We start from the raw sequence: 19388 nt of genomic DNA, 5'->3' as shown, positions 1-19388 counted from the left end.
TACCTCTCATCCCAATTTGCTGAGCTTGTGTTCTACTAAACTTCAGTGGCACAGCATTCAGCCTGATGCTGCTTCTGCTGAAATGAGTGGAGCAAAGATTTCGATCAAAACTGGGTGTGACACTGCACAGTGGTTCATCTAAGACAACAGCAAATGCCATACTCTGTAACTTGACAAACTCCTGAGGACCTCAGTGCATTTGAATTAGTTAATTGTATACTGTGCAAGCAGATAACAGGTTCAAAGTATTATTTGGCAAACACAGATGGCTTGAAATATGTGCTAAAATATATTTTCAGGTTTTGCTAAGTGTTGACAATACAGTTACACAACTACATTCTATCAGCTGAATCAGAATTTCCTTTATTTCATATATTGCCAGCAAACAGAAATGAGAATCAAATATACAGGCTCTGAGGGCATGATATTAATAATCCAAGTGCTGGTGTCTCAAGCCAAGGTGTTGAGAGTCTTAGGCTTTGCCCAAATATGAACACAAACATATGTTTAATATAATTTTAAATGTAGACTTAGGGTAAACACATTTCTGGCAATGTCTTTGAGACACACTTTTATTCTTAGTCTGCCCTTATTGTACAGATTTAATAATATATTTTTTAAGTGCCCCAAATATATGAAGCTAGTTTTTTTACAGCTCTCACAGAAGAATCTGAGAGCTGGAGTTGTGTTTTGCATATTGGACTATGGATGAATAATTGTGCATTAGTAACAGCTGCTTTTGACTTACATATGAACTGATCTAAATCCAAAAAATCCCTAATTGTACTCTATAGACCAACATTTCAGTGTTCTTTGTTTCTGTGCTAAATTATATGAAGATTTTCAGAGCTCTAGACCTGAAAACCCTCACACTGATCAGTCACACATGGTGCAGCTATCAGTCCCAGCCTAAGGAGCAGGCAGGGAGGATGAGGCCGTGAGTTGAAGGCAAGAGACGGAGAAAGGTTGAGGAGGCAGGGGAGGATCTGAGGTATGGCTTCTGGAGAAGTGCCTGGAAACAGCCACCATTTTGGCATCATGTGGTTCAAGGTAGTGGCAAATGTCCCAAGCAATATTTGTTTTGTTAAAGGAGAGGCCAGGAAATCCCTCTTGTCTTGGTCCCAGCCAATCCCTGACCTGTGGATGGATACTGTCTGTCATGAGGCTCTTCACATCTCCTTACACATTTTGTCTGCATGCCAGTATTTCAGAGAGGATAGCACTCACCAGGAATAACAGCAGAACACCTTAATTCCAACAGATACTATAAAGAGGCTCAGTAATTTGAAAGAGCCCAGTGGTCTAAGACAAAAAGGTGAAGTCAGGTAAGCTGATACAGCTGAGACAGGACCATACTCTAATGATGGATGGTTTTTTTTTTTTGCTTTAAATAGGAAAGCAGGAAGCAGAGCAGGAAATTTCTAGATTGGCTTCACATTGAAAAAAACTGTGAATACAGATCCCATAGTGACTACATTGTGTAGGTTCTCACATTCTGGTTTTTAAAATGTCTGATTTACTGCTGGAGAACTTTAAATTCCCCATTTCTTGTTTGCACAGTATTAGAGCGGAGTTGAAGTTTCCAGGCTCAGGTACTGCAGATCACAAGAGCATCCTTCAATAGTTCTGGAAGGATCTTGCCAACAGCACTTTGACCTCAGAATTCAGTTGTCTTACAAACAAATCAAGAGCATCCAAAGTTCTTAGGAATTCCCATGGAAAAAAATGTTACAAGAACATGTACAGCACTTTGAATGGGAAATCCTCTGTTTCATAAGAGCAACTAAATCATGTTCTTTGGGTTCCATTCCAGTTTTGTCTAAGTATTTCAGCTCCCTTGTCATTACTGAGTGTTTCCATTTTAACAAATAAACTTGTTTTTTCCCCCCCAATCATTTAACAGTATTCAGAATCCACCCACTGACTTACATTCCCATCCCACACAGTTCCCCTAGTTCTCCCCTCTCCTTGGTTCTCAGTGAGGATATAGACAGAGTTTAGTAACAAAAATACAATTTTTAAAATGCTATGCAAAAATACAGGTTGTAGATGCAGCTTTTCAACATCAGTGCTGTGAATGGTTTAATTTCCATTCACAAGGCAAACTGTGATAATGCAGGTTTAGAGCAGTTCATTTTAGCTTTTCCTAGACAGGCAATGTTATGCAGCCACTAGAGAGAAGATTGCTGCATTTTCCCCTATCCCAGTTCCAGATTGCCCAGCTTTATGACAAATACCTTGTCTCTACTTTTTCAGTCACTAAAATATATGTGTACTTGTACAGAAATGAAATCCTGCTTTGGCACTTGTGTTTGTATTTTATGATTCATCACCACTCTGAATTACTGCCTGTAATTCTGCAATATTTCACTGTTGATGTAGAGCCTTAAACTTGCTCTGATATTTTCACAGAGAAACAAATTCTTTGACTCTCTCCCATCCATCCTTGCAGTTATGGCTGTGTGCACAGCCCCCCTGGTGGTTCCTGGTGGAAGGGGGCTTGCACAAGCTTAGGGTGCTCTTCACAGAGTCAGACTGAAAGAGGTGAACTTAGGCAGTAATTGCCCAGCATGACCAACAGATCAAAAATAATTATGTTACAAGTCAGCTGGATTTCTCCACAGCAGGCTCAGGGAGTTGGAAGGCTGAGACCAGACTCTGACCCCACAAAGGCCATTGCTGTTGCCATGTGGAGGAAGGCTAGTGGAAGGTATTCAGCTGCAGCCCTGGTGTGGGCTGTGAGCTTGGAGAGTTTGGTGTTGAACGTCTTCCAGCGATGATGGCGTTAGTGGATACAGGAGGAGTGAGTGCACACTGCATACCTGCATGGCTGACTTGGTTCTAGAAAGGTCTGACATCTGATGCAGGGAAAGGAAGAGGTGAGCCTGTCGTTTGCCTTCAGAAATAGAGCCATTATATTTTGTGACTTGTAAAATGTGCTCTCCTCTCCATTATTAATGGCTTCTGGCCATTAATAATACGTTGTGTTCCAGGCTTGATGGCACAAAAGAGTTCTGGTACCAGTAAAGCATATGTTTGCCATCATGAATCTGGGAGCTGGCTGTGTCAGGCCAAATACCAGAAGATAATGATAATGAGATGCTGCCCACCAAAGAAGGGTATTACAGGAGGAGTGTACTGGCAGTAGGCATCTGCCCAGCAATAACACGCTGTGCCTCAGTGTGCTCATGATGTAAGGATGGATAGCAGGCAAGATCTGAACTGTCCCATGTGAAACTTCAGGAGTACAGTATGCTGAATAAAATCTGAGAGTGATTGCAAAAGAGAAAGGAATTTTCGATCTAGGAAGATCAGAATCGGGGAATTTTTCCATGTATTTTTCTACTTGTGTGAGCGCCAAGTTGAAATTCACAGTCTTTTCCCTCTGAAAAGCCTTCGTTTTTCCTACCTGATTACATGGGCAGCAACCCAGGAGGAGGAAATGCCTTGTGACTTCCACCAGACGACTGGCCCTTGGGGAACTGGACCCAGGCTCGAAATACCAGTGAAAAGTCAGTGCGATAAAATGCACAGATATTAAGAGACTGCCAAAAAAATTTAAAAGTCAGAAAATGCTTAAGGGACTTGCATAATTCCTGAAAAACAGTACTGATTTATAGGTGGAGTCTGAATTAAATTTGCAGTTTGCTAAGGATTCTTATAGACCATTGAAGCCCAATGAAAGCTAACAGAAAACAGTACACAAAGTACCTAGAGGATCTCATGCCCAGAGGTGAATACAGGAATTTTCTTCAGTTAGTGTACACTCTCATTCTGTTCAAATGGAAAGAAATGTTTCTAGATTATAGGTGAGGAAACAGTGACTTATTCCCATGCTCTTCTCTGGCCAACTTCAATGATCCACTTCCAGACTAGGTAAGGATGTGTTGTGCAGATATTGGCTAGCAGTTTCTTTCCTTTGGTTGCCACATTTTGCAAGCATAGTGCAAAGGGTGACAGGTATGTATGATGTGTATTTTTGCTGCACACACACTGAGAGCCCTAAAAATTTGTGCCGCTGTGATTAATGGGAGAGACACTTTATTAATTGCCAAAGGCTTGAGAGAAAAAATATTTGTCCAAAGAAGAGAACTGAAGGAGCCAACAAAATAGGGTGACTGACAGGTTTTTTTTCCCCAGAGTGCTTAGGATTGTTATGATGTCAGACCTTCATATTATTTATTGTGCGTATTCTCATCTGTTGTAGGCAGACAACTCTTAGTATAAATGGGAGTTGTGCAATTGCAAAGCTGAGAACATATGTGCAGCAGCACTGGGGCACAGTGGGACCGGCTGAGGATGCAGTGTCAGTCTCTGACTGGAATCTCTTTGTTTTCCTTGGCTTGTCATGGACTCATGCTGGAGGCAGAAGGAGAAGGTTGATATAAATCAGTGACTCACTCCTTTACTCTTTAGTGAAAATCCCCATGAAGTCAGTGGGAATAGGCCATCATTGTGTGAAACCCTGACTTCAGTAGTGTCCTCCTGGGTGCTCTTTGGGTCATGATACCTTTACTCAGACCGAGTAATGCCTTTGTCTTCAGACAATTAAATGAAAATAGCTGGAGTATTTGAAGAGTATAGTACTGTTTGTACTACCATGCAGACAGAACAGGCTGGACTCCTGCTTTTATTAAAGATACTGAGTTAATTTTTCCCCTACAGAGCTCAACTTCTCCTTTCTGTTTCATTCTGTGAAGCCATAATTCAATACTTATGGCAACATAAATCCATATTAAGCTCCAGTATAAGCAGGCATAAATTCCACTGTTTTCAGTGCACCATTTACACAGGACCATGTTTGGTCTGAAATCTCTTTTGCCTTGGAAATAATTGCAATGCAATAAATGTAGACTTACAACTCAGCTGTGCAATGAAAGGAGAGAATAGGGATTATAGCAAAACAACATCTGAGTTAAACACAGAGGAAAAGAAGTAAAATCTAGGATGAAGCCAGTGATGGTATTTTATATGCCTCAATCAGCTGTCATTTAAGTACCTCAAAAACCTTTCCATGAATCATGAAAATGAGCCCTGCAATGTCCCTTTAAAGGTAGATGGTATTAGAGAATTTGCATTCCATATTTGATCTTTACCCAGGGAAAAAGTATTGAAATCAATTGAAAATTTTTACTGGAGAAAAGCTTTTTTTATTCAAGGCAAGTGGAATGACATTTCAGTGGCTGATGCCTGAGAAAGTTGATCCCATTATAAATACCAGTATTTGGTTATAGATTTATACTTGCAGCTTTCATCCCAAAGAAGATTCTCAGCTTTTTAGAGTGTGTGTCAAACAGCTGATGGGAAAAAGTGTCCACTGCCAGGGCCCAAATGTTGTGGTGCTGCTGTTCCAATGGGAGGTGTTTGTGGGGGTTCTCAGGTACAATGTGTCAGTGGGTCAGTGCATGATGGGATGGAGTCCACCATCCCTTTATGGAGAGTGGAAAATTTGGCTTGGGCTTTCTTAAATTTGAGCCTGAGCATGACTTCATTGTGGTGTAGCTGTTGCATGCAAGTTTCTGTTTGTGTTTGCTGGTGGTTTAAAAAAAATCTTGGCAGAAACCTCTCTACTGATGGTTTTTTTTTTTTGTGGTGTTTTGTTTTGCTCTGCAGGATATAAGGAATCTTGTGATTGTATGTTTCAAAGCATCAAATAATCAAATACAGTGGAGTCTTAATATGAGCAGTGGTTTAACAGTTTGGGGTTTAAAATCATGTAAAGGTTAAAATATAGAGTGTTTGTCTCAGCTTTTTTATGTCGGTGTATACTGTAGCTGACCTCTCTAAATTCCTTCCAGTCTTTCCCCAAGCCAAAATAAGTTGCTTTTTTTTCAGGCCACCCTTAAGATTTTTTGACAGACGTGAGTTTCCTGTTTAGGGTGATGTTATCTGCACATGAGTTTCTGCACATGCTAAAGGCAAAACTGCTATGAGATTATTTGCTCCAGGCCCTTTTTTTAAGTTTTAAAAAGTAAGTGTCCATTTGCATGTTTTCAGGCCTGTTGGTGAAGTTAACATTTATTAATGGTAGATTCCAGCTGCCAGATTTAGATTAATATCTAGATGTCAGCATTCAGATTATGGGAATGCTCATGTCTGGGTTTTTGAGTCAAAGCAATGCCTCATTTAGAAAGCGATTCAGAAAAGTAATATTGGATTAAATTCCACTTCAACAGACTAAAAAAACTCCAAAAAAATTAAAAGCCAACTGACCAAAGAAAAAACTACAAAACAAAACCCCCCAAAAACAACAAAAACCAACCCAAACAAAATAAACCAAAAAAACCAAAAAACAAATCACAAAAAACCCCCAAAATCTCAACAACAAAAAACCCCAAGCAAGCACAAAACTCTCCAAACAAACACCCCTTCCCTCCCAACCAGCAGTTGATTTGGGTGTTTTCTGGCCTTGAGTATTTAATTTTAAGGTAATAGACAGATGTTGTGTGCTTCTTGAAGTTATGTGTTGCCCTTGTGAAAAGGTAAAATATGTGTACAAGGCATAGTGAGAGGACACAACCTTTTGTCTAGAGAAGTGTGGACAGAAAAACCTAAGAAAGTGTTGTAAAGGAAATGGTGATACCTGGACACTTTCCACATTAGCTCCACAACCTTGCTCTCTTTAAAGAGCTAATTGTTTTTAGGTAAAATCATAGGGAAATTCAAGTCTGTGATTTTGGGGCTGAAAATCCTAAAGGTTGTTAAATGTTTGATGGCTGATGCCTTTTCTTAATAATCGTCTTGAATAGGGTCTGAGCTACATTTTTGTCTGTGGAATCTTGTAGATTTGTAAGCTTGTTTTCCCTTTCCACCAGCTGTTTTACAGAGGGAGATGATTTGGCTTACAGCAAGATCAAAGACACCTGGGAGGGCTAAAAAAATGGGTATCAGTTTTAAGTGATTTGATGTGAACTCTAGGTAAGTTCTACATCCTGCATGGAAGTAAAGTGCAGTTTGATAGCTCAGTTACAGAAAACACTGTAAAATCAAAAGCTCAGTTAGGCAAGAAAATTCCTGCCATTTTTGTTTCAGTTACCGGTAGTAATTTCTGAAAAAAAAAATTGCCTTTTAGTTTATACATTCTCCAACTACTTATATGGAGCATTAATAATGTTTTGTGAGAAGGAAGAATGGAGTTCAATTTGGGTTTTGCAATCTATATATTTTGACATTGCCAGAGAATGCCCAAAAATGAAAATAAGGTGAAAATAGCAAGTATTGAAATAGAATGTGCTGGCCTGACCATGTATGTTGGATGACTTGCTGCCAGTGTCTCCAAGGATGTTGACTTTTTCCCACTGTGTTAGGTTTCCTGAGTTCCTCATAAACTGTCTGCCTGATGAGCTCCTGAGCTGTCTTGAGAAATACAGTGGTACAGCCTGTCCCCCACCTTGCACACAGCCTCTGGCCAAGTAGAACCTGCTTCATTTCCTGCCTGGGGACAATCCTAGGGGCAGCTGGCTGGTGGTGCCTGGCTGGTGTTCATCAGCATCCGTGCAGATCCGTGGGGCCTGAGGGAGTGCTGCATTCCAGGAGTCCCTGGGCAGCAGAGTTTCCTCTGAGACTTTTTAGCAAACTCTGCCATGTGGAGCCACCAATGTAGTCCCTCTGTGCAGACTCTGCCCGTCTCTGCAGGATTGGCACACTGGGAAGGCTGTCTTCTGAGTTACTGTTTTCCTTCTTGAGTATAGACTTCAGAGTGAACTGCAGCAGCACTGCTTTATGTGCCTATCAGAAGAACAGGTAGTGGGGCAGCATGTTTGAAACGTGCTACATGCTTCTTTGCTTTTCTTTGTGTTTCTTTGCTTTTCTTTGCTGTGATTTTGCTTTCAGCTTACTTTTTAAATGTCATGTTGTAAAGCAATGCAGACTTGCTTTCACGTTCACATTGCCTTTCTTGAGACAGTTGAGTGTCACTTACTTGGATATGAGAAAGTGTGTTCTATGAGCTCCTCAAACATCTCTGTTTACAGATATCAATGAGTGTGAAATTGGAGCCCATAACTGTGACAGACATGCCATATGTACAAACACAGCAGGAAGCTTCAAATGTAGCTGCAGCCCTGGCTGGATTGGAGATGGTATCAAGTGCACAGGTGAGGGTCTTAACGCATTTGTATTTATTTGTAAGGTCAGACCACAATGGGGTTCTAGCAATTCTGAAAAAGCCATTACCACACCTATAAAATGAGAAGGCAAATGGTTATTGAACTTGTTGATTTCACATGACCTGTTGGAGGACAAATTCTCCACCGTGGTAACTGAAATCAGCATTATCTCACATTTGTCTTGTGAAACAATGGCAACAGACTGGACCATGGAGAGTGATGCTTTGGGCTTGAGGGCAGCTGATGGGAGGCAGTGAGGGGCCTCCTGGTGCTCCCCATGAAAACAAGGTACAGGCCTCAGTACTGAGTGCCCTGGAACTTCCTCAGTCACAGTTACCATGGGAAACTTCTTTGATGGGCTACAGATAAGCTGTTCCCCACTTTTTCAGTCAGATGGCCACACATATTTTATTATGGAAGATTATTTAAAGTAGAACTTCTGTGTGCCATACAGTATTTAAAATTTGTACTGATGTGTGGTTTTCTAACTATTTTTTTGTTTGGTTGTTTTTTCCCCCTTTTTTATTATTTTAAAGATCTGGATGAGTGCTCCAATGGAACCCACATGTGCAGCCCACATGCTGACTGCAAGAATACAATGGGCTCTTACCGCTGTCTGTGTAAAGAAGGTTACACTGGGGATGGTTTCACTTGCACAGGTGAGCTGTCTGCAGAAAGCAAAGGATGAACTCCAGTGGTACCATGCAACCTAAGTTAGTCTATGATCCCATACACAAAACCTGCTTTTAAACATTTGAAATTTTCATTAATGTCATCATTGATTGTCTTCCCCTTTACTTAAGTTGCCATAGCTTAAAATAAATATTACATATTATGCACAGTCTGAATCAATCAATGTTTTCCCTTGATAAAATACAATTTTTCATTTAGCTTTTCTTGTTAGTTGAACTGAGCAGCAAAATTATTAAAACAATGCTTGGTTATGTAATTTGGCTAGTTAGTAAACTAGTCCATTGGCTACTCATCTTAGTACTTAAATATAGGGTATATGCATCAAAATTGATTCACAAAATTGCCTAAAAATGTTTGTCCTTTCCACAAGTAAGTGTGTGATATGTCCTCTTTACTCCATCATCCTGAGAGCTGGTGTCAGGATGCAGTGCTGGCATGTAGAACGAAGGAAGTAGCTGCTTCTGAAACCTCATTTTATTAACTGTAAATGAGATTATAAAACTTTTCTAGAGAGATGTTTCCCACCCACACTTCAGTCTTCTGCTTTAAAGAACAGATTAGCTCATGTGTGCTTAGTCATGAGGAGCCTTGCTCTTGCACTCAGGACCACAGTGAGGCTGGGGATGCTTGGTGGAGGGTGATGCTGTTTGGAGACAAGCCATCTGACAGAGTTGGTGGGCCAGGTTTGCAGCTGGTGCAAATCAGCAGCACTCTATCAACGACAGCAGGTTTTTAGAGCATCTGAGAATCTGGATTAACTGGTTTACGGCTGAATTTGAATAGTTCCAAATTCTAAGCAGACCTTGGAATTCTGTTTAATTCTCTCAGTGTAATTTCATCTTGAATCTGATTCAGCTTCCTCAGTGGCCTTCCTAACCCAGTGCTCTTGGTTAATTTCCTGTATGATGATTTCCAGGAGTCTGTAAGCTACACCCTTCAGATGGAGTGCTTAGAGTTTCTGCATTCAGCAGATTTTTTTTTTTTATTTGGATACTTTATTGTTTGTGAATTCAGGCAGTGTCTCAGACTCAAAGTAGAGCACTCAAGTGTTCTGTAAGCCCTCTGCCAAAGTGTGCAGTATGCAATGTGCAGCATTCCCCCTGGTAGGTGATTTTTGATTTACCAGCCATGGACTTTGCAAAACTCACGCTGCCAGCCAGACTCTGTTGCAATAAGGAGGTGTTTTTGTGATGTGTAACACTTCAGCTAGAGAGTAAGGGCCATGATCTGACTGAAGGTGTGTGGAGTCCAGTAGCAAAGCTGTTTTTCTCATCAGCTATTAACCTGCAGTTTAGTTTTGATGAAGTTCTTTTCATGCCACTTTTTGTCAGTGTTTTGATGTTTGGCATGGAGAACTGCCTATTACTGTATGTTTGCTCACTGCATAGTAAACTTTTTTTCCCCCCAATTATTGCCTCTAGGCTTCACTGTAATAGAAACAATAACTATAATAAATTTCACATGCTCATTCTGAGTCTAAATTTGACCCTGTGACTGCCTCCAATTGTTATTAACTGGAGCTACTCTAAAAGTCTGCTCCTCTCTTATTTTTCCTTTATATTAGAAACTGTATGTCAGGAATATACAGAGCTGTTACATGTAGTAACCTCTGCCCATAACTAGATTGCAGTTTCTTCTGCATGTGTTCAGATACAATAGAATAATTAAAATGCTTGGAACACTGAAGGCTTCAGCTGTAATGTTGGTGAGAAAACCATCTTTACTGTTAACTTGCAATATCCCTTCCTCTTACAGACCTTGATGAATGCTCAGAAAACTTGAATCTCTGTGAAAATGGGCAGTGCCTCAATGCCCCTGGAGGGTATCGCTGCGAATGTGATATGGGATTTTTGCCAAGTGTAGATGGGAAAGCATGTGAAGGTAATTCTTTGTAAGCTTTAAACAACACTCAACAGATTTTGCCTTAATAGTACTTTATGTTCCAAGTTTTTACTGTCGTGGTTATGTTCCAGTTGTTTGCTGTTGTGGTTGTATTGAGAACTGCATGAAAAATATTAATAGTATTTGCTTTTTTGCACTTTGTACATTGATCATGGACCTCCAGATGTTCATCTACCTGCTGTATATGAAGAGAACAGCTTTTCAAAGCCTATTTTATGATATATTTACTTTGCTCTCTGATAGGTGATCCAAATGGCACTGATAGCTGCCATTTCTTCTTCATCATTGGTGTCCAGTTCTTCATTTTATTCAAAACAATTAAACAGAAAAAGTTGTTACTTTGCATTGGTATGAAGCTGAGAAACAGTGATTTGGTAGCCAATACAATGCATATGCTTTGAGGGCTTCTCTGAGGTGCAGAATCAGAGTGTGAAGCCTTGCAGAAAGTCTATATGAGCACACACACACACACAAAAATCCTGTATGACTGTTTGTTCAGTTTCAAAAGTGAGATATCAGTTAACAATTTACAACTTCTTCATAAGAGGTTTGCATAGGCAAAGATTCAAAACAATCAAATAATAAATGGGTTACCAGCATGATTAAGGTCATATATTTCATTTGAACATTTGATATCCTCATTTGATATAACACCAATCAGTTAAGTCAGTCAAGAAGACGCAGCCTTATCATCTGACATAGTAATAGCTCAAACCAACTGATATTTAATGGAGTTCAAAAGTACATCACTTTAAAAATTATATTTCCCCTTGAAAAGAGTTCTGTGTATTTTTTAGAAATTGACTGAGTGAAATGATTGGAGAGTGAGGTTATATTTAAATGAAACCAATATTGGGTTTCATAGTGTTTCATGAAACAATTTACTTTCAAGCCTTTTAGCTAAGTTTAAATAGCTTTTTTAGAGGCTAGCACCTGTTGCTAAAACAGACTTGCCTTCATGTCTCAGATGTGTACACTAAGTGCAGTATTTTAAGGTCCTTTGCAAACACACACTTTTTTTATTATATCAAATCAGTTGTTCTTTGTGCAGTACATGTGGCATTCAGTAAATACTCATTCAGACTCAGTGATTTGTAGAAAAGGCACAAAAGTGTCTTCTTGCTAAACTTTGGATCTGCCAAATGCAGAAACCTGAAGATGAACATGAAGTTCACCTTTGGGCACAGGCTTGTCCCTTGCTGATGTCCAGCTTTCTGCAGATGACTGCTGATTTACAATGAGCTTTATTTTATTAAGGCATATCTTCTGCTATGTTTAATATTGCTACTTGTCAGATTAGCCCACTAATAAGCTAGGATAGTTTCTGGCATAGCTTCCAGAGATATTGGAAGGAGCCTTTTTCCCAAAAAGATTGTTATGGATTAGATTCCTTAGGCTCCAACATAAATCTTCCAGGTTACTTTTTCTTGTCTTATATGGTGTGCAGAGGCTGTTGTCTTCCAGATCCATGCTGCTGAAAATGTTTGCAGTTCTCTATGTCTCAAGAGGATAAGGAAACCTCTAATTTTTCCCATCCTGTTCCTTAATCAGATATTGATGAGTGCTCACTTCCTAACATCTGTGTCTATGGAACTTGTCATAACCTCCCTGGACTCTTCCGATGTGAGTGTGAAGTGGGCTACGAGTTGGACAGAAGTGGTGGTAACTGCACAGGTAAAACTTTGAACAACATGCTTTTTAATCTTCTGTCAGTGCCACGGTCGGCTCCTTAGGAAATTCTTTTAAGAAGCTGTACAAATCAAACTGGATATAGGAAAATACAGATTTCCCTGCTGTATTACACAGGATTCTCCATACCTTTTATATACTTCTCTTTACTGTTCTTTGTCCACCTCTGATATCCCCTTAAGAAGGGGAAAAACAGATCAGAGAGAACTGTTCTGGCAGAGATGTGTTGAGCCTTTTACAGTACTGAATGGTAAGCCATGGCCTTGCCTTGTATTTTTCCCTTAAGATTTTTTTTAGTACTTTATATGAATCTTGTTCATAGATTGATTTTTTTCAGGAAAAATGCTTTTTCTCTTTTTCATAAGAAATGATGAATTCATCTCAGACTTTTCTTCTAAAATGCCTGTTTATTTTTTAGAGCTTTCTGGAGACCAGTATATCGTAACTAATGTTTTTTTGTTGGTCAGCATATGGTACCTGACCATATTAATGGTTTTTAGTGTCCTTGAGCATTGGCTTACCACGTGTTGTTTTTTTCTTGCAGATGTTAATGAATGTGCAGATCCTACAACCTGCATTAGTGGCACATGTATCAATACTGCTGGTAGTTACACCTGTGAGTGCCCTCCTGATTTCGAGCTGAATCCCACCCGAGTTGGATGTGTTGGTAAGGGACCACTCCCTCTGCTATTTAGAAGAGAAGTTCCACAGAGGGGCTGCTTAGGAATAAAGTCCCAGATCATGGGAAAGGGCTTGATCAGGCTCTTCAATTCCCATCTCACTGCCCCTGGCTTAGAAGCTGTAATAGGGCAGCAGGAGCATGTCCAGAGCTGATGCAGCATGCCAGCAGTGCCCTGCTGCCAGAACCAACCCCTTGGGGCTTGTTGGAGCTGTCCTCAATTTACAGCAAGCAGCAGACAATTTTAAAATTCAACCAACTTAAGTCCAAATTCATCTGGCCCCAAGATAGCAGGCAAATTAAGTTGTGGCATGAAGCCACCCATGCTCTTGGAGCACCGAGTGCACTTGGCTAGGTGCAGTTTCATGACCAATGGAAATGCTCTTGTATTAGGCTCCAATTGCTTAGTAATCCTAATATATTTTTGGTTTTGTTTGTTTAAGAGGGTGTAGGGATGCTTCTCAAATTTTAATGTGTTTGAAATTCCTAACATTTAGTAGATCTTTCCTGCTTGTAAACCTCAAGTAGAGGAGAAAGCAGTGGATATGTGGAACTGGAAACATGTACAAATGTAAGAGAAAATGTGAGTAAAAAAGAGAAAAAGCCTTGTTGACATGCCCTTGGACTCGATGAATAAATTTCCTAATTTGTGAAAGTCCAAAAAAGCCAAGGAATGGGGCACCAACAGCCTAAGTGGGAAATGCTGGGCCGCACAACTTAGTTGCTTTGGTGTCCTGCAAGAAATGGGAGCTATCTGTAGGTATCCCTCGTCATGAGAGGATGTGCTGTGTTTTGCTGTCTCCTAAGATGTGTTTGTCATTATGTGCATTGTAAATAGATACACGATCTGGCAACTGTTACCTGGACATCAAAACTCGGGGAGATAATGGTGGCACCTTCTGCAGCAATGAGATTGGAGTGGGTGTTTCCAAGGCCTCCTGCTGCTGCTCCCTGGGCAAAGCCTGGGGAGTTCCCTGTGAGCACTGCCCACTGGTGAACACAAGTAGGTCTGCATTTCCAAGTGTTTGGTGGGTTTTTTCCTAATTTAGCCAGGTAGCTCAAATACTGGTGTGTATTTATTGTGGACATGCAAGGGACAGGCTTTCACTGGTCTTCACCAAAAACTTGACTAGCCTTTCAGAAAGATTACTTGGTCGGAATATTATTATCTCTTCAGAGCAAGTTTGCTATTACACTGAAAACTACATTATGAAATGGAATAACAGGTGATGTTACAGAGTAAAACCTAACATCTCTAGCTGGTTAGTTTGTAAGTTTACATTTAAATTATATCTAATAACTTGATCCATTTTCAAAAACAATGTGCTGAAAATGTTTCTACTATCATATGCTCATAAATCTGTTTTGTTTTCAGCTGAATATAAGGTTCTTTGCCCTGGAGGGGAAGGATTCCGACCAAACCCTATTACAGTTATATTAGAAGGTAATGTTTGCAATTTCTTGTACTTACGTGTCTGATATTGTGAAACTCTGTATTGAGGGTCTTCTTTTTTTCATTGAAAATATTAATGAAGTGTTTATGCATTTGTTTGGACAGATATTGATGAATGCCAAGAACTGCCTGGACTTTGCCAAGGAGGAAAATGTATTAACACATTTGGTAGCTTCCAGTGCCAGTGTCCATCAGGATACTACTTGAATGAAGAGACTCGAGTGTGTGATGGTATGGAGCTTTCACTTAACTAGCCTTCTGCTTTATTCTTTGAAAGTAATGACAGATCAATATGCAGAGAATTAATCTTTCTTTGAAAAGGAGCGTAACTAGACTAAGAAGTGTAAAGCTCTAGGGTGGGAAAATTTAATAAGTTGAAGTCTTGCATTGTGAGTGTGAAAATGCCTTCTTGACCATGTTGAAATACATGAAAGGTTTTTAAAAATTCTCTTATTTTGATCAAAACCTGAAAACCCAACAATTTTTTCTGTAAGTAAAACATAATTTGCTAACTGGCTATAAAAAACAGCTGTTTGGTAATGGGCAATGGATAAGCAGTCAGATAAAAGAACAAACATTCCTCATGAATCTGGTAGACTGGTGTGTCTATGTATTTTTCCACTGTTTTTTTCACTCCTGCTGAAAATATTGGTTGTTACTGCAAAACATTTTCCTTTCCATAGCACAGTCAGAAGTATGTGTCACATTATGTGCCACTCTCAAGGTGTAAAACCTTAAGCAACCTATGAAGTTCTAAAATTTCCTGTTGTCCAGGCTGTCTTTGGTCTTCCAGATTGTTAATAATAACATAGTACCTATGAGGTGCAAAACACTGCAGAAATACGAAACTTCCAGGCCCTAAATTAAGGCTGAACCAAACTGTTTCATCCACATTATGCTTATGTAGCCCAACAGATGCTGAGTGGTGTGTCAAAGATGCTCTAAAAATGATGAGATTTTAGATGCTCTAAAATCTCTAAGGCTGGAGAAATAATTTTTAACTTTTGAGAACTAAGGTGTTTTGGAGATGGTGTTGTGTTTGGTTTTGGTTAGACTTAAACAAAACTTAGTCTCTTGATGAAGTAAATATGACATCCTATGTTGAGAAAGTGGCTCATTTTCCCCACTCAGGCAATGTCAGTCCGAACTCCAAAGGGAACGACTTTGGTTCTTTTCCTGATCTAACAATCCAGAATGGAGGAGATCCTCAAATATTATTTTTGTGCACAGATGCAAAAGCCAAATTACTGTTTCTGAGCTATCCAGACATATCAGAGTTCCTATCTTTGCATCACAGCTGGGCTTTCCATGGCCACTTCCTTCTCTGTGTGGCTTCACTCCACCATGACCTTCCTCAGATCCTCTTCAGCTTTTCTCCAGCAGTACCTTCCCACCTCAGGCATTACTGAGACATTTTTGTTCTCAGAAGCCCAACACAAAGGCTTCTGTGGCTGCTCAATCACTGCCTGTTTGTTCTCTTCTAGATGTGAATGAGTGTGAGACACCTGGCATTTGTGGGCCTGGCACGTGTTACAATACTGTTGGGAACTACACCTGCATCTGCCCTCCTGATTACATGCAAGTCAATGGAGGAAATAACTGCATGGGTATGTGCTGGGATTTCTTTAAAGCTTTATCTTAGTGCATTGGGCCAGGAAGATCATCTTCCCTAAGAGTTACCTACTGCATTGGCCTGAGGTTTTCTTCATTTTCACAGATATGAGAAGAAGTCTGTGTTACAGAAATTACTATGCTGACAATCAAACCTGTGATGGTGAGCTGCTCTTCAATATGACCAAGAAAATGTGCTGCTGTTCCTACAACATTGGACGTGCATGGAATAAGCCTTGTGAACAGTGTCCTATCCCAAGCACAGGTACATTTTTGCATTGCAAAGCTATCTGAAGGCCTTGGTAACATCATAATTAGTGAGTGTAACACCATTATAGTGACCATTATATATGACCATTATATGGTCACGTTTTAGTGAGTGTAACACCATTAGAGATGCTATGTCTTTTTCTGCTCTTGTGTGTCTAAAATGAAGGGATTAGTTGCCTCTTTGTCCTGGAGATGATCAGCCCTAATCACAAAGAAGGCATATGTGGAGTGGTTTGTGTCCATGCCGCTGGGTTGGTTCTACCTTGTGCCAGCTTCACTGTCTCAGAGACTTCACACTCTATATCAATTAATCCATCTCTTTGCAAGTGCTTGTTGATCCAGTGTTGAGCCACTGACCAAAATTTTATTGGCATTGCTCTAACAAATACAGGGTCTGGTCTGCTCTGCCTCGATTGCTGTTTGCCATGATGGGCCTTTGTGGCAGCCAGGGGCTTACAGAGATACCTTGGTGTGCTCTGAGAATGATCTGTGTTGAGCAGCCAAATGTAAGATGTAGGAGTGTCTCTGCTAATTGTGTGGGCATACATGACACTGCAGCACATCCCACTCTAGTTTGAGGTGGTTTGCTTCAGGAGCATCTTCCTAGAGACTTCCATAACTTCCAACATGTAGTTCAGGTTTTTAAGAGTCAGATCTGAAATTGTATGCAAACACTGTAATGCACAGGGATAGGCATAAACAGAGCAAAATAAGCATGTAATCCCAACTGGATGAGAACCCAAGGGAACTCACATGGTGAGTTTGGGAAAGGGGCTGCCTACTTCTGCTTGCCATGCAGGTGCTGAAAGAGTAGAACTTTCTTGGCCAGAGCATATGATGAATTTTTGACTGTTGATTAATTCAAAATGCTTTAATCACTGCTTTGCTTTCTTGTTGCAGATGAATTCTCCACACTCTGTGGAAGTCAAAGGCCTGGCTTCTTCATCGACATTTATACAGGATTACCAGTTGGTGAGCTGTAATTTATGTTTTGAACTAAATTCCATGCTACCTCTGCCCAGGGAAGAGGGGAGGTTTGTTTTCCTGGTTGTTTATTTTTCATGTGAGGAATAACAATGAAGCAGTGTAATGGAGTTCAACTCTCTGTTTAAGTCCAACTTAAGTGCAAACTTTCTGCCTGGCTACTCCTAGCTGGCAGCAGTGACAGTTGCTGCTTGTAATCAAGGCAACACAGAGCTCCAAAGAAGCTGTAATCAGGGCTACATGAGCAGGGCACAGACACCGGGAATGAGAGGTCTGGGAGTAAGGCCAACCAGCATTTGGTCTGAGAGGAACTGGGAGTCTTTCCTTCAAACTAAAGCAAGATTTAGTCTGACATTTCACATCAGTACCCTTGGGTATTGGTTTGACACAAAAATCCTTTTTTCTGCTCAGCTGGAATATTTCTCACATATGTTATTGTGTGTTACATTTGAATCGTGAGTAACAAATTGAAAAACAAAAAGAGGGAGAAAAGGAGGAATTTTAGGACAAGGAATTGAGTAAATCCCTAATGGGACTCCCTTTTGTTTTCCTTTACACTAAAATGCAAATGAAAAGCAGATAATGTACCCTGTAACAAACAGAGATGGCATATAGGCAATAATCAGATGCTTTAGCATGAAGCTGTTGCTGTGGTGCAATGTTTAGCTAGTTAGATGAAAATATTGCGAGTAAAGTGGGGAATGTAATTTTTAAAGAGTTTCCAGAAATGCACAATATTTATTATTTACTAGGTCATTTATTGGAAGCAAAGTTTCCCCTTCTAGCTAAGCTATTTGTATTTGTGCAGATTGTTGCAGTCTGCTCAAGCTAATTGGGCCCTTCACCAGCATCAGCAGGGAGTCCTTGGATCTTGCTAACATGCACAGGTAGAAGCTGCAGCTGCAGTGTTTGATGTGTGCAGGGGTGTTGCAGGCTGCTCTGTCTGCACTGCCACAGCATGGAGCTGTGCAGTTCAGGAGTCAGTAGAAACAGAAGGGCTGTCCTGCAGAGCCCACCAGGACAGCCAGGCCCTGTGCTGAGACTGCTGCACACAGAGCTTCTCACAGCTGTGCAAATCACAGCTCTCCCTGCTGCTTTGGGATCGAGGCTGTGGCACTCAGCCTGCTGCTCTGCACAGGGATTACTCATGTCCCTTACACCTGCAGGCACAGGATCAAGGGAGAGCCCACTGCAGGGGCAGTGCTCTGTGTACCCTCTAATATTTGCTTACAGTCCAATGATGTTACTCTCTGTTTGGATTAAAGCTCTGTATAATTACTCCAGGTGTTTGTTTCAGAAACAGAAATAGTTCTGGTTTTACTCATCCTGCATATCAGAGGACTCAAAATTGCAGAATCTAACATAGAAAATTAAGGGTTGGATCCAGCAGCAAAACAAAATAAAAACTCAAAAAACAAAACAAACAAAACCACACGATCTGATGGACACTCCTGTTAGCTGACAATTTCCCACCATGTTCTATGGCTGTGTACCTCAGTGCATATGTGAATGTTTACTAAAGGCAGAGGCTTTGGAGGAGTCTTTGAACTCTCTCATGAGAATATTAAAATGTGTAAGGACCCAATAGGCAAGACATATAATTGTAATAGCAGTTGGATTTTTTTCTGACAAAATCAGTGACTTAACTGGGGTGTATATAAAGCATTGGCAAGCCCTGGCTGCCTGGCTTAATCAATCTAATTAATAGCATGTTGGCAGCACTTCAGATGTTACCTGTCATTGGCACTTTCAAACTGTTACATAAGACCCTGAAAGTTTTTTCAGATTAACTAGGGTAAAACAGTGCACCACTAATTCTGGCAAGTGCTTGCATTCAGTCATGCTCTCCTGTATTAAACCAAAACCAGTTCCATTGGCTCTCTGGCTCTTCCTGGTGACTGTGGTGTTGGGAGGGTGATGAGGTTCATCAGGACTGTGGGTGAGACATGAGGAAGGATGTGTCTTCCTCTGTATTCCTCTGCAGCAGAATATACCTTCA

The 19388-nt window shown here is 40.4% G+C and overlaps 1 protein-coding gene across 1 annotated transcript in view; it reads left to right on the top strand.

Moving 5' to 3' along the window:
• Positions 1–19388, top strand: part of FBN1 (fibrillin 1) — a 146194-nt gene that overhangs the window by 101285 nt on the left and 25521 nt on the right. Inside the window, exons 32-42 of the mRNA XM_062501768.1 lie at positions 7974–8096; positions 8645–8767; positions 10557–10682; positions 12255–12377; positions 12937–13059; positions 13910–14074; positions 14447–14515; positions 14630–14755; positions 16009–16131; positions 16242–16400; positions 17306–17377. Coding sequence (XP_062357752.1) covers positions 7974–8096; positions 8645–8767; positions 10557–10682; positions 12255–12377; positions 12937–13059; positions 13910–14074; positions 14447–14515; positions 14630–14755; positions 16009–16131; positions 16242–16400; positions 17306–17377 — 1332 coding nt within the window. The remainder of the gene's footprint in view (positions 1–7973; positions 8097–8644; positions 8768–10556; positions 10683–12254; positions 12378–12936; positions 13060–13909; positions 14075–14446; positions 14516–14629; positions 14756–16008; positions 16132–16241; positions 16401–17305; positions 17378–19388) is intronic.

This window comes from Cinclus cinclus, chromosome 13 (genome assembly GCF_963662255.1).
Source record: "Cinclus cinclus chromosome 13, bCinCin1.1, whole genome shotgun sequence".
NCBI classification, from domain to species: domain Eukaryota; kingdom Metazoa; phylum Chordata; class Aves; order Passeriformes; family Cinclidae; genus Cinclus; species Cinclus cinclus.
This window is presented reverse-complemented; position numbering and strand designations above follow the sequence as displayed.